At 41.7% G+C, this 15,984-nt stretch overlaps 1 protein-coding gene across 1 annotated transcript; it reads right to left on the bottom strand.

Moving 5' to 3' along the window:
* Positions 1-2,691: 2,691 nt before the first annotated feature.
* Positions 2,692-12,766, bottom strand: PSMA6 (proteasome 20S subunit alpha 6). The gene is made up of 7 exons (XM_082761103.1): positions 12,575-12,766; positions 9,392-9,486; positions 8,634-8,715; positions 8,208-8,363; positions 6,273-6,451; positions 4,299-4,393; positions 2,692-2,900 (listed from the first exon to the last, which is right to left on the bottom strand). The coding sequence occupies exons 1-7, from the start codon at positions 12,648-12,650 to the stop codon at positions 2,843-2,845; spliced, it is 741 nt and encodes a 246-aa protein (XP_082617229.1). The 5' UTR covers positions 12,651-12,766; the 3' UTR covers positions 2,692-2,842.
* Between the last annotated feature and the right edge of the window lie 3,218 nt (positions 12,767-15,984).

The following is a 15,984-nucleotide window of genomic DNA, read 5'->3' as shown; positions in this document are numbered from 1 at the left end:
ACAATTATGAACTTCCCATAGGAAAAAAAAAAAAACTGATTACAAAATGAACAACAGAGTGCCTTACCATTATCACCCCCAGTAGTGCAGGGATTTTCTTAAAAGAAAACAAGAGTACTCTCATGGATACGCTTCAAAAACTTGATCACATGAGCCAACAAGTTTTGAAGAATTCAAAATAGTAGGCTTTGCTTTGTGTCAAGTGAAAAACTGAAAGCTTTTTTTTTTCCCCCTTCAGCTCAGCAAGCTGTAGGTCTTGTTCTTTCATGTTACTTCCAACAACGTACACTGAACCAAAAGGATTTCTTCTTTGGTACTTTTGGTCAAGTTTAATGAGGAACAGGACAGAAAAGGTAGAAGAGAATACAGCGTATTATTTCACGTTGCCAAAAGTACTGTTTATGTATCCACATGTATGCACACCACATGAATTCCCAAACCATCTCAAGCCCGGTATCACTTGTGATATGCTCTACTGAAGCCAGAATTGTTAGGCTCATACCACGCATACCCAAGTTTCTCTCCAAGTGCCAGGCCTGGACCAGCAGGTGACACCAGGTACAGTTCAACACCAGTCATGGCTGATGCACTTTGGCTGCAGATGCTATCTGCTCCAGGGCATGAGGAATGTGATACACATGTATCTGTAACACACGGGGTTTTCCCCATGAGGTCAGGTATCTATCTATCTTTTGTGTAGCCTTCTTACCTTAAGCAATAAAAAGCTTTGACTGAAAAAGGAAAATCCCCATCATTATGTAAGTGAGAATTGTGAATTTTAATTACAGGACAAAACACCAGGAAAAACAGAGTATTTCACTTGCTGTAATTTTAACTTTGCTTATAAAAAGAGGATGAAACATTCCCAATGAATAGACTGTAGACAGCTTACTTCATCTCTGAAAACCATGTGTGATGTTCTGCATGCAAAAGCATAAGGCATGAGAAAACACTGCTATCAGAAAAAACATGCAAGTTACACAATCACATATGAGTCCCCCAAAATTTAGAATTAAAGGCATTGTAAGGAGCTTTAATACTCTATGCAAACGTGCTCTAGTCATATGGTTCTCTGATTGTCATATTCCTTTTAATCAGCTTTGTTCATGAAGTCGTTAGTGAAGTTTTTATACATAAGCAAAGCTGATCAAGAACACAGTGTGAGTGGAGTATGTTTTATGGCAAAGTAAATTATTTCAGCATACTCAAAATTCCAGGTTGTTTTGCAAGTGTATTATTAGGAAGAAAGGTTTGGGGAAGTTTTGTTCAGGGAAGTTTCTGAAACTCATCCGTCACTCGGAAAGATACAAACCTTTCCAAATGTGCCACTAGCCTACGTTTTGCCAATCATTACACAATGCACAATTCTCAGATAACCAACACATCCCCCCGCACTCCTCTCCACCAAAAAAAAAAAAAAAAAAAAAAAAAAGGCAAGGATGGCTTTATTTTAACCATCCATTACTATTAGTATCTGACATGATGGAAGCTGAAATTTAGAGATGCTCTTGGAAATTCTGGAAACGTTGCAAAGTCAGCAAATCACACTACTTTGGAGTCATAAGACAAACATGTGAGTATCAGAATTTCCTCAACTCAGTTATACAGTTAGCATTATCTTTTATTAAAACTGAACACTGAATTATATCTCCTTTACTACAATGAACTTGAAAAATTCACATTTAAGGGGCTTAAAGTGTAAAGTAAAGCAAAAAATATTAAGCAATCCCAGTTCCTGATAACTTACTAGGCCTTCCCCAAAGGTCCTGGAAACTGCAGAGAATTCTGGGGTAATGAAAGCCAGCATACAAATAGCACGACAGAAGAATTGAAGAGCTAAGTCATACTAGCTTGGCATTCTTCCAGGAAAACTCTCACATCCACCCAACAGCTAATACTATCTGGTAGTCTTCACTTTCCCCTCAGTATCTCCTTCCTTGCAACTTTATCACCTCCCTTTCTGCTGTGGAGACTGAAACCTCTTCAATTCCAGCAAAACAAAAAAAGCAGTTTCCTTTACCTTGACTCAAGTTTTTGCAGTCTTATCTTTCCTCCTAACTTGGAACCTTTAAAGACACAAGTGGAATTGCTTCCCAGAGACATTCTTGCTCATGGACTTTGTCTGTTGGCTCCATCATTAATTGCTTTCGGCACTGCCCAAAGCCTCAGACCAGGTAGCTGACAAACCCCAACATAGACTGCATATAGAATCTGTTCCCCTAAGTGTTAGCTTCAGAACTATTTGATTGTAGCTGACGTGTTAAGCTTAACATTCCTCCCCACTCCCCAGATAAATCTGTTGAATGCACTGGGAATCACAGTTCAGTTTTTTTTTCTTCAGCTTTTGTCCTACTTCCTCATAGAAACTGGAGCAAATCGTCAGGTTTGAAATAAACATCTTCTTAATTTTCCCATGGATAAAACAGTACTGTTATAAGCCTTCAAATATTTGGGCAAGAGAACGCATGGAAATGTAAGATTTATCTCAAGAGACACACACCACAAGCTGATATGAAACTTTACACTAGGAGTCATATAGCTCAGATGAAAAATACAGAACCAAGTATAAAAGTGCTCATAAAATACAATTAACAGATATAATAAATCACAGAAACATTCAAAGTCATCAAGCATTTTGATGAGAACTCCATTGAACTGAAAGTTAAGAAAAATACTTTAAAAGACAACAAGTATTTCAAAAACCTCTGTTTTATTTGTACAGAGTAAAATACATCATACAGTGAACATTGTTTTAATTCCATAATCTAAATCCGTTAATAAGTGTTTTCTTTTCACCAAATATCCTGGTGAGAAGCACAGACAACAGAAATGGGAAAGCTAATTAGTCTCTCTCTGCCAGAGCTACAAGGTGCACATCGATCTCTGCTTCTGTAAGGATCCTGAAAGAACAAAAAGAAATCCTAAATAGCTTCAATGATTCTTCCCCTTAAACTCCAACCTAGTATCTACACAAATCAGTATTACACATTGCATCTTTCAAACTTTAACGTCCTGCTACCAGGGCCACAAAAAACATTTAAATTATTTTCAGAAAATAAAGGAGGAATCAAAAGCACAGAGAGCAAAGAAGGCAAACGGTAGAAAAGGAACACATAATTCCTCGTGAGTAATATATTAGCAAGCTGGCACCTTGTTTAAAAGAATGAGCATGGTAGTTAACACAATTACTGCAAGGAAGACACAGGCTTCTACACTTGACATGCAGAACTACTGCATGTCAACTTTACACATTAGGAAGCATTCAAAAGCCTGCACCTGTAGGACGCAAAAGTTTGAAGTCTTTCTCCAATCCCCACCTACTGAGTCGCTAGACTAAAGCAGCACAGGACTTTTCCCTTCATTTATTTTTATTTATTTTAATGACAAAGAAAACCAAAACACAATGAAAACCTAAGGCAAAATTAACTGAACTCCTCTGCAACAAGTCTGACTCAGCCGAATTTTAAATAACATACACCTAGAAGGTCCTGCTGCATTAACTAAAAGACCCCAGAACTCCCATTCTTTCATGTGTAATTCCACAGCTGTACGCTGTGTTGTGGGAAGGCTGTTCAGCACATTGTATCTGATGTGAGATATGGCCCGCAGCAGTAAGATTTCCAGGTATTGTCTGTGTAACCATGCTGCACAAAGAAGGCTGCCCTCAGATTCAGACAATAGTAGAGGCAGAGGGGAGGGGAGGAAATGGCAGGTCTCGCTTTCGCAGTAGGCTGGAACACAGTGTACTTGGAAAGTAAAAGTTCAGCGAGTTCTGAATCAGCACAGTGGTTTCAAACACAGAATCTTTTAATCTTGTCAAATTTAAATAGATTATTTCAAATCATACAAATGCATAACCTATTAACTACATACTAGAGCTCCTAAACACTATGATGAGATGAGCAAGAGTCATTTCCCATTTAGAAAAGGATAAAAAAAAATTAAGGGACTTTCAGAATGAACCCTGATATATAACAGACTTTACTGAGTTAGCTGTCATGACTGTGATTTGAAAGCGAACTCCAGATACTAGTACAAACAAAACTACTTAATCTTTTAAGCATGAAAGAAATATCTAGAACACACAAACACGTTTTAACCATGTAAAAAAAACACACTTTTACAAACACAACACTTTTCTCCACCGGATCCCCTAACCAGGTCAAAAATTGAAATTAATCTTAACATTATTTTAAATTTCTGAATTTTCTCTTTCTGAATTTATTATTACACAGTAAGTTAAAACTAATCACACATAACCAGAGAAATACCATGTTTTATCAATACTGACCACTTACCTGAACTTAGGATTTTCCACTGTGACTACACCAACTTCTATTTCTGAAGGTTTGAAATCAATGGATAGTACAGTAGACAGGCATGTTATTGCTGTCTGAAAGATGACCAAAAAAAAAATGTCATTAACCAGAAAGCACTGAAGTATTGTTTAGTAGACCTAGCATTAACAACTATTTCCTTCCACCTCAAAACGTTAGCTGTAAAGCTTCAAATAGTTTTCCTTTGTTACAAAATATATTTCCTCTCACCTTCTCTCTCTCGTAAACCCCATCTACAAAAATCAAATTTTCTTAGCAGAAAAAAAAAAAAAAAAAGACAAAACAAAAGCCTTTTATCAGGTGAAGACTAAAACCCCAGGTCCCAAGGACAGAACATGTTTCCTAAGTGGCAATCAAGACTGACATCATTGTTACAACCTAGGATTACTCAAAGCACATCACTTGCGTAGCTTCCATCTTGGCTTTTCTTCTGCTAACTAAAATTACACCACCTGTTTTTAGAAATTGAATTTAATTACAACTTGCTTTTCTTTTTTTCCATCCTAATCATCACCTGTTTTAAAAGGTGTTCTTTGCATCCTCACTCATACTTTGCAGTCAAGCCATAATAATGCTGAAGATGTATTCCTAAAATGACGAGTGAGCACAAAAATGAGTTCTGTAAAACAGTTACTTAGCCAGATGCTTTCCAAATCAGTTATTCTGACATCCTGGCATATAATTCTCATCAGTATTGTTTTAGAAAGCATAGAACACCAGACAAGACTTTCCTAAAGTTTATTTCCAGTATGTTGACAATACACTGATTCTGCAGTAATTGTATGAAACTATGTAGACACCTTATCAGAAGATTGCATGGAAGCCAAGTTGTTAAAAGAAAACAAACACAACACAACTTATCCATGGAAAACTACCTTTAAAGCACTGCAAGCTTTTTTTTTTTTTAAAAAAAAAAAAAAAAAAAAAGTTGTGTGAACTTTCTAATGATGAAGAACATCTCAACAGTATAATCAAGCAGTGTCAGAAAAACACATTTAATGTGAAGATTATTTAACCAGGATAAAATAGGGTCTCTGACAGAATTTCAAATACATTCAACATCTGTTGCAAGTATTTATCCTCTCAAGATCTTTTATTAAAAAAAAAAAAAAAAAAATACAGATTAAGAAATCGGTATATTACACCTTTTGGACAGACATTTTAAACTGGTGCATTTATACTGAAGAACTTCCCCTTTAAATGTTTTTTTCACAGTAATGTAGACTCCAGAAGCAATTTAGCTGGAGCTCTGAATTTGCATAGTATTCGCATATATGTTAATACAAGTCTGTTTCATCTCACAGTGGGGTCAATTGCTTAGGTTATTATACTTCATTTCCACTGATCTTGTGATGCAAGAAACCTAACATTATGGGAGCTGAACAAGACCAGGCAGGAGAAACAGGTGCGCCATGGAAGAGGTCTGTTTAGACAGGTCTCTACAGTGTAAGTGAAAAAGTAAGGGTTATTATACAGTTCATTAATCTGTTGGATAAACAGGGTATGTTTTTATAATGGGCCTTGAACAACAGTTTTCACAGCAGGCACAGTAATTGTTGCTGTATTTACTGAACTGACAGATGGGCACTAACCCCCACCTTGTTTGAAATGCTTTTTAACAGAATTGTTTTAACAGACACTAAAAACAAACAAACAAACGAACAAACAAAAAAACACACAACAAAAACCACTGATATGCCCAGAATCGTGTGGATTCCACTTCAACTAATACACGCAGAAAAAGCAGACTAGATGACTCCAAACACTTGCCAAATACTTTCAAAAGATTTTCTGGTTGGAATAGCTATAATTGCTCTGGCAGCAATACAGAGCTGTAAGAAAACAGGAAACGTGTAACACGTTTCTGTATCACAAACCTGCACAGACAACAATCATTAAAAATACTTTGATAAATATTACTCTCCACCAACCTACCTCTACCGTTTGTTCGTATGTCCAATCAAATTTCTTCTTTACTTTCTTTTCCAGAAAACTGGTTGACTCTGTCTGCTTAACTCCTGCAGCTGTGGCCTTGAATCCACAATAGTAACCTGCTGGGTCACACTTGTACACCTGAGGGCCGTGTTCTTCATCAATACCAATCAAAATCATACCTTGAAGGGAAAACTTGTTAATATTTTTTTCTGATTTTCTCTGTTCTGTTGAACTGAAGACCACTAAAGATACTCCCCTCCTACGAGACATATGCATGCTGCAGTTCATTTTTGGAAACCAGTCCAATACCTAGACCTGTGACTCCTTTATCTATAATTCACCATTTCTTACCAATGTCTCGTACCAGGCACGCAGCTCATTTTAGAACAGACTAGATTTCTGTCACCCCCAAGAAAGCTGCTCGTTAAACATAGCAATGTTTTGGCCAGACTCGGTAGTAAAGAACCACAAAGTCAGGAAATACAAGTTTAATCCTGACACAAGGCTCACCCAGCCACAATTCACATCCTGTGTATTATGTGACGGTGACACTTCGAAAGCATAAACAGACGTTCAGTTAAGATGTCTTTAACAAGAAAGCATCTTCACAATACACTGAAGTGAAATATTAAAATAGCAATTTTGAGTTCTTGACTATAACTTGACAATCACTGCATTACATCTAGTCATAAACTGGTCAAATCTCTGAAGTGCAGCTATATTCAGCTACACTTTTACATTTAGAGTTCTATAGTCTCAGTATACATATTAAAAATAATTAAAAAATAACAACTGCAAAAAAAAAGCATCTTAATACTTTTAGCTTTATACTTGTGCAACTTTTAAATAGCAGTTATAGCTATCAGCTTCTGAACAGCAACAAAAAAAGTTTCATCTTTTTACAAACCAAAGTTAGGAAAAATACATTTTTCTTCTTGGATTGAAAAAAGTTCACTTTCCAGTGGTATCAGGGCATGGAAAATGCCAAGCAATGAAATAAATGATCATTCCCGAACATTACAAGCGTACAAGCCTACAAAAATTGCCCCATCATGGAAACTGTGGTGTAACCCTGAATGTTAATTCTTTAGTAAGAAGTGCTAGTGCCTAGTACGATTACCAGAAGTGATTCATCACTTCTGAAAATATTTTCATTAAAAAAGAAAACCAACGACACAAAAAGAAATCTAGGCAGAACGTCTAGTGAACGAGCAATTGAGGAAACATTTAAGTCTTTTACCCCAGTTCCCAGGCAGTCTAACACTACGGTTACACATTACTCATGGTTGAATGTAAGGAAAAAAAACAAGTCAGAACCAAACTCAGAATACAAGGACAACCAAGTATATGCAGAAAACTTTACACACTTTTTTTTTTTTTTTTTTTTAAACTTAGGTTGCATTTGCTATTATAGAGCCAGATTGGTGCAGAAATCTTTGCAAGTGAACTATTAAGTGTGTCTTCCCTACATTACACAGATAATGGTTAAGTTAAAAGCACCAATTTAGCTTACTTTTAGCCTATACACACAACTCAGAGTAAAAAAAAAAAAAAAAAAAAAAAAAAAGTTGAACATCTTCACAATCTGCATTCTTCATGTGTGTGTGATATTTACCCAGACACAGACACTGGTAAAAAGAGCATCTTCCATTCACAGCCATCACTGTGCAAACAGATTAGGCTCATAAAAACTAAGGTGAAATAGCAACATGTTTTAAAGCAGTTAAATCGTTTCATTAAATCCAAATGCTAAGTCAATGGTAAAATCATGGCTCCAGTTCAAGACTTCCAACACTATTCTCTCACCTGCCTCTTCACCCCTCTTACTCTTTTGGTTACATTCATATCATTTTGCACAATTTAAAAATGGGTAATTGCTTATACTCAAAGTTGCAAGCTTAGACATGAAACAGAGATTTCATACACTATACTTACAGCAACCAAGAGGTCTCATTTCAGCATTTTGCGTATAGACCTGAGAAATATCTGCAATCCGCTTACACAGCATGTCCACAGGGATGTCATAGCCATACTTGTACTTCCAGTTAGCAGCCTCATAGCGGGCCCTCTGCACCTGGGATCTGCTGTCAGCTAGAGGGAGAGAGCTAATTATTAATTTCAACGAACGTGTACCACATTTATTCCTAGCGTTGGTTGAGAATGCAAATTCCACGCCCAACTCTAAGTTTTAAAAAACACATTAGATCTAGACAAGTTCTCTAAGACCAGATCGAGTGTAACAAGTTTCCTAGAGCACAGGTTCAGTTTTACGCAATACACAGTTGGCCAACCAAAAAAAAAAAAAACAACACCAAAAACCACAGGCATTCCAGATACTTAAAAAGATAGTGAATTAAATACCTGTCATTCCTGTCATCACACAGCCAATATTTTCAGTAATGCTGAATAAATGAGTCACTGTGTTGGAATCCAGTAACTTGTCCTAAAGAGAAGAAGAAATAATCTGCTATCATAGATATGCTATGCTATCATAGACTGGTTTGGGTTTGAAGGCACCTTAAAGACCATCTAGTTCCACCACCCACCTTTGGGCACGGCACCTCCCACCAGACCAGGCCGCTCAAAGCCCCATCCAGCCTGGCCTTGAACACCTCCAGGGATGGGGCATCCACAGCTTCTCTGGGCAACCTGAGAAGTCTCATCACCCTCATAGCTAAGAATTTCTTCCTTGTATCTAATCTAAATCTAGTCCCTTTTAGTTTAAGGCTGCAATAAGGCCTTTGAGTACAACAAACTGGTAGCTACCAAAGAGTCCAGAAGAATCAACAGCTAAAACTTGTCCTTTGGGTTCTCCACTACTTACTGCTGTACACATGCAAAGGAACAAATCAGAAAACTGACTTTGGACAGCTCAACCCTTACGAGCCAGAATACTGCACATATACCAAGGTACACCAGAGCCTAGCCCCTAGTTCAGCTTTATCCCTTCAACAGCTGCAGAGAAAAATCACAGGACATAGGGATGAAATGTACAACTGAGCACTAAACAGAGCTGAAATGACAGTAAGCAGAATGACACGAAATTCAGTTCAAACATCTATATGCGTCAATGGTAATACACAACATTAATGTTATATTTATATAAAGAGCAGACTTACAGGTACTTTCTTCTGTGTTACAATTACTGCAGAATCCTTCCCACGGACAGCTACGGACGTAAGTCCGCCCTGGTTTATGGCCTTAAAAGCATATTCTAGAAAAATATGTAAAAGTTATTAAAAACCACTATTAGATATATTAGTACAAGCAACTCTGACACCTCCCCCGACAGAAATCTCACCAAGTTCTGGCCTTTTTAACAGCAGGCACTTCTGTACCACTTTGTCTTTAGGCTCTTTAGCACAAAGAGCAAGACTTCCTGATGCAAGTTACACTGGTCTGTCTTCACAGAACTGCTATTATTGCTTCCTTCAAACATTTCTAATAATTGGCCTTTTTGTTCAATTAGAGCACTTAGCAACAGAATTTGTTCTGCACAGGCCGACATTAACCTACAGTAACCATAAATCCCTACATAAAAATTTTATCATGGCAGAATCTAGTATTTCAAGTGTTATTGCCATTGTCAGGATGTAATTTTCTTTTGGAGACTTTAATGAATACAGGTGAGAACTGAAATAACAGGCAAGGCAGAGAAGCTGAGTTTCCAGCTCATTGTCACATTTTGTGTCTTGATGCTCAAACGCTGCAATGCTTTTATTTGCTTTTTAATACAAAAATCAATCCACGTGCTTACTAAAGAGCATTAATCAGACAATGATACAGATTTACGAGATATGTTCCAAGAAATAAATTTCCCTTCATTAATGATTTCAAAAGCCTCAAGAGCCTTTAAAAACCTTTATCTGGCAATACGTGATAAACATTCAGAACTTCCTAATATCTGGTCAGGAAAAGCAAGTTTCAGGCACTAGTTAGATGCAGACCAGTTTTTTTGTTAGCTACGTGAATGAGGCTGGAACCCAGAACACACTGCTACCACTACTGTCAAAAAAAAACACAGTAGGGGCAGGAAATAAAGTTTTTTCAAAAGCTGCGTTCAAATTTGTGGGAGAAACTGCACAACAGCACAGGAATCACCTGAAAATGAAAAAACGTATCTTGCAAAAAGTCAGTGTCTGATACCCTGAGTCGGCATTGTGGAAGGGGTAACTGCCATGTACTGAGAGCTCTGTATGTGTGCTCTCAGACTTCCCAGCATTTACTGGTTACCTTAGCATAACATAAGGAACCTTTCCCTTTTCCCTCCACTAGATGCACCATCTTGCTCACCCCTTCCACCTGCCTTCCCAAGGCATACCCATGCTAGCCTGCAGAGAAGCACAGAGCCTTGAGACACAACTAGCACTGCCCTAGCACTGTCCACAAGCACCCATGTTTGAAGCCCCAGGCCAGGGGCGTGTGGCGCCTGCTTATTTGTGTGCCTAAATACCTGGAGGGAGGGCACAAAGAGGATGGGGCCAGGCTCTTTCAGTGGTGCCCAGTGCCAGGAGGAGAGGCAACAGGCACAAAGTGGAGCACCAGAGGTCCCATCTAAACATGAGGCAGCACTTCTGGATATGGTCCTGGGCACCCTGCCTGAGCTGTCCCCCTTTGTCTGTTCCTATTGCTACCTGTGATGCTGTGTTCAAAGAGACAAGCCAAAAGGTGAAGTGGCTGTTCCAGTATAGCAAGTCCAAATAAATATTGCTGCTGGCAGCGAAGTCTGTTTTCTGCTATTCATCAGAAATTCTACCATTTCCTTCACCTCTCAGAAGTTCCCTCAGAAGAAACATCAGCTCTGATAACTGGAACTAACAGATGGCAAGACAGCACTGATTCTCTGAAGGCTTTTAATCACAGCAACAAGAAATTCATATGAAATAACTGCTATCTTTTATTCTGAGAACACTTTGAAGGCACAAGCTTTTTGCGCTTCAGAAGACAGATGCAAGGCAAAGCGCTGGCATTTCAGGCCAGTATCACTACACTGGAAATCTCTGTTCAGGCAAAAACTTCTGGGGAAAAGAAACAAAACCAAACAAGTTTTAAGGCAGCCTTAAAGCCTGAGATGTGCCCATACTCGATAGCACCTAATAGTCTGCATCTAGCACACAGATAAGGATGTATAGAACTCAGAAAGAAAGATTCACACATTTGACCACAAGCAGTTTTCTGCCCATGCTGTGGCTAGGTGCTAGCCAACAGAGATTTGCGTGGCACCATGCCCAAGTTATCAGCCTGGCTGCAGGCAGAGTGAGGTCAGGCTTACCTGAAGGTAACTATGCACACCTAAGTACCTCCCTCCCTATACTCCCCTAACAGATGGGTACTCAAAACACCTTTGGACAGATGGTCTCAAACAGGCGTGCAGGAACTTGCTTCTCAGACACAGGAAAGATATGGAAGATATGGACTCTTCTCGTATATTATCATAATGGTTAACAACAGTTGATGCGTATATCCAGGGGGCAGAAAATGAAGGCTCAATTCCCTCGTTGCTGCAGGATGCTGAAACCATACTCAGCAAGTAGCAGCGCAGCAGAGAAAGAGCCAGAAAGGTGATGCAGGCCGACCAGCACGTTTTAATGGCAACAGAAGGCCGTACTCCATGCCTCTTCCATCGTGCCTCCACTGACACCCTGTGCAGGGAAGCGTTGTTCCTACTGCCTGCATGTGTAAGGCTTACCAGCCTCACTTGCATCCAAGCCTTACGTAAACGACAGGTACTGAGAAGGCACTGCGTGTAGGCAGCTGGTGACTTTCTGCTGATGCATAGCCACCCAAACACGGCCATGCTTGTAGGTGTGCCTTGCTGTAAGGGCCATCCAGGACTGCGCTGCCTGCTCCACGCATCCTCCTTCCTGAGCAAAGCTCAGTGGCAGACACAGCAGAAAGCGCTGGCCGCTGCCGACAATCGGTGCAGCCCGCTCCCCGCAGCCTCCTTTCCTTGGGGAGCGATGGCCGTGCAGCCGCAGAGCACACCCGCTGAGACCCCTGCAGCTGGGGCAGAGCCCCCAGGCCCGGGGGGCTGCCAGCAGCAGGACGATGCGGCCACAACGCCTCGTGGGGCCCAGCCGCGGGGCTCCCCGGGCCGCACCGGGGCTGGACGAACTCTGCCCGGCTGCGAGGCGGCCGCGTTGCCACCGGGGGCCCTGCAGCAGCGCCCCGCACCCCCCTCCCCCCTCCCCCCTCCCCGCCCCCCTCAGGGCCGCTCCCCCTCAGGCGCTGTCGGCGGGGCCTTGCCCCGGCCGGGCCCGTGACGGGGCAGTTCCGGGGCCGGGCGGGCGGCGGGCACGCACCGACTTGGTAGAGGCGTCCCTCGGGCGAGAAGATGGTGATGTGCCGGTCGAAGCCGGCGCTGGAGCCGCGGGACATGGCGGGCGCGGGGCGCGGGGGGCGCGCAGCGTGCAGGGCCCCGCCGCTACCGGACGGGCGGCTGAGGGAGCGCTTCCGGGTCACGCGCTCGGCGCACGCGCGCGCCCCGCCGCCGCCGCCGCCTCCTCTCCTCCACGCCCCGCCGCGCGTGCCCGCGCCGCTCGGCCGCGCGCCTCCGGCGAGCATGCGCAGTGCGGGGCGCGGGAGGGGGATGGGGGAGCCCTGACGGGGCTGGCGGGGCGGGAAAGCCCCGGCTGTGGGTGAGGCGCGCGGAGTTCCCCGGCGCTGTGTGGGAAGCGCTGTCGTTATTTGTTATTTTCCCTCAGAGTTCAATAAAAAAGCCGGGAAGGCTGCGTTTTGATGTCCGAGCCTCCATTTGAAAGTGTTACTGCACGCTTTTTCCTGCGGCAGGTGCACACCACGCATTAAAAAGCCTGCTTTAATGGTTTCCACAGAGCTCTCCTGAATTATTAATACAATGGGAGAACAACGCGCCTCGCCACACGCTGCGAGAGACAGATTTTGTCCCCCTCATTAGGGAGAGGCTCCGTGGGCAGATATGAAATGTTTCTTCTCCGATGCAGCAGTCCCCAGCCCGGTGCCCTGTCTCCAGCTGTGGCCAGAAGCAGCCCCAGAAGCTGTTGAGGCTGCAGGGAGCCTTTCGTGAGGCGTTCCCTCAATGCTCTCCCCGTCTCCAGCCGTCTGGAGGGACTTCCCGGGGCAGAGATAGCGTCTAGTTATTAAATAACCCCTGCTGGATTTCTCTTTCATGAACTTGCTGGTCTCCCTGTGAACTCCTGTGAACCTCTCGCATCCATGACGGGCCATGGCAAGGGGTGGCTCAGCACCGAGACGCACTGCGTGGTTGCATCTGAAACTTCACCCTTTGTATGAGCCTTCTGTTCGCCAGCACCGTTTGATGCCACTTTTGCACTGGCAGAGACAGCAAGCACCCCGTCCCTGTGCACTCCCTCCGCAACACTAACAATTCTTACAACCTGCTTCCCTTAAGACCTCCCCTTCCCCATGCTAAGGGTGCCTGGCTTCCAATTCCTACCACGCACAAAGCTATTCCATACTGTAACACTAGAATTTAATGTCACGTTCTTTGTTTTTATTCTCAATGAGAAAAAAGGGATGGAGAAATGGAGAGAATTCAGCCCGATTGCCAAAAAGTAACCAAGTGAGAAAATCCATTACTTTTAACTGTTTGAAATGAGAGACTAAATATTTGATTAAACCTAAGATTAAGATTAAACGGTTACTCAACACCATGGATATGACAGAGTGGAAGTCATACTACTCTTGGGATACAGTGTCCAGAAGTTTTCTCCATCCATATAGCAATTGCATCAGCTGCCAAATGATGGTTTTGTTTCAGAAGAGTTATCAAGTATTTTGGGTGTAATATTCATCACTTCTTACCTACCATATTAAAGTTTGTGATGCAAGATTCTGCAAAAGACTATTCTCACATCTTTTTAACATAATAAACAGCAAATGGGCAATCACAGAGATGAAACTATTCACAAAACAACTTCAGTAAAGGCTGAATCAGTCCACTCTTCCTCAAGTCTGTCTTCCCAGCGTGTCTCCGTCCCCATGGTACGTGGCAGGCCAAGTTAAGTGTTGTTCTGTCTGACTCTTCTCACTCAGAGTGCTTGCAAAGGGCACCAGAGCCACTTGCCATGGTTATGGTGGCACCAACTCCTGTGACGTTCAGAGGACTTACCTGAACTTGCCTTCCTGGCTTTCAATGTGGACTCATCAATCTGATAAGCTAATGTGAGGAAGACATTAAAAATCCTTGTTTTTTCACTGTACAACAGTACTAATAAGTACGAGATGTCAAGTAGATCTGGTAGATGTCAGTAGATTTGCTAGCAGATTGCTTTGGTTTGGCTCTCAGGTTGCCAATAAAACACCCCAGAATTCCTTTGAAATATCCAGAAACAAGTGGCACGAAATTGAAAATGCCTGTGGTTAGGTCACTAACATGTCCTCATTCATTCCAGAGAGGAGGCTGTTCATCCCTTATAAGGAGCTACAACAAAGTGCATTAGCAGCAAACATAATTAAAAATTAAATCATAATAATTCTCACACTAATCCTGGGACATCTTCCTGCTGCGGATTTCCAGATTGTGTTCCCTCTGGCTGGTTTGTTCAATATCTGCCCTGAGAAAACTTACTGCTTTAATGGTTGATGGCATCAGTACTGTGTTATTGTATTATTTCAGCTAATTCTAATACTCATGTATTCAGAGAAAAAAAAAAAAAAAAAGGTTTGAGGTTTTAAACCAATTTCTTACATTCTCTCAAAGAAAAATTTTCATATGTAGTAACTAAACCCAACTACTTACTATAGTACTTCATTTACGTGGGGTAACTGTAAGCCTCCCTGTCGTTTGACACGTTAGGCAGTGTATTAAATCACACAACTAGTAGTATATTCTTCTGGTTGACTGGTTTTAAATAACTGGCGCATTCCCCAAGGTGAACATGGTCCCAGTCAAAATGACCTGCTCAGCTCTACAATGACAATGGCACCGTGGGCTTCAGGATAAATTTCCTGCACAGGGGAATTCATTTGTATGGGGAAGAACTGCAGCGACACCCCACCTGATAATGCTTCACAGGCTCTCAAAAGCTGTCAAATGATTCAATCAACTCCTACACTGAAACACGTTCTGAAGCACGTAACTCCATGCTCCCTTTCATCCTGCCAGTGATTAACAAACTCTTTCCATCCCCTGCAGTACAAATAATAAGGAAAGAGCACTGAAAAAGTAACCGTTTCATAGCTTGACCATGGATTAAAATTGTTGCAGAACCTCTGCATGATAGACAGCAACACGAAAAGCACACATACTAGCATTCAGTATTAACTACTCACACTAAGACTGTGTATTCAGGAAGTGTTAATATTTAGAAAGTATTACCGTATCTCTCTAAGAACAGTTTTTGAGATGAAACCTGAGCGATTAAGGACATGTCTGGTTTCGGTCAAAAGGAAGCGCGGGATGCAATTATTCCGGTTAGATGTTGGTATTATGCGTGTCTGTTAATGACCAGGGTGAGATAAAATACAAACCTCAGTGAATGTGTCTCACAAGTTTTATAGCATTTGCATTCAGCTGACTCAGCTCTGAATTGCTTAGGACTGCAGAACAACCAAAGTTAGCACCACACTGGGACCGTAACAACACTCATTTAGATCAGCTTCTGCTGTCGTGGAACTACATCAGAGGGTAACCCTCCCACAGAGCAATGGTTACTAATGAAGTAGTCCTGTGCAGGAGCAGACACTGTAACAATGCAGTATTTGCATTTTC

Source organism: Aythya marila (assembly GCF_965140915.1).
Source record: "Aythya marila genome assembly, chromosome: 5".
NCBI lineage: Eukaryota > Metazoa > Chordata > Aves > Anseriformes > Anatidae > Aythya > Aythya marila.
The sequence above is the reverse complement of the archived record's forward strand: the minus strand, read 5'-3'. Positions and strand labels throughout refer to the sequence as shown.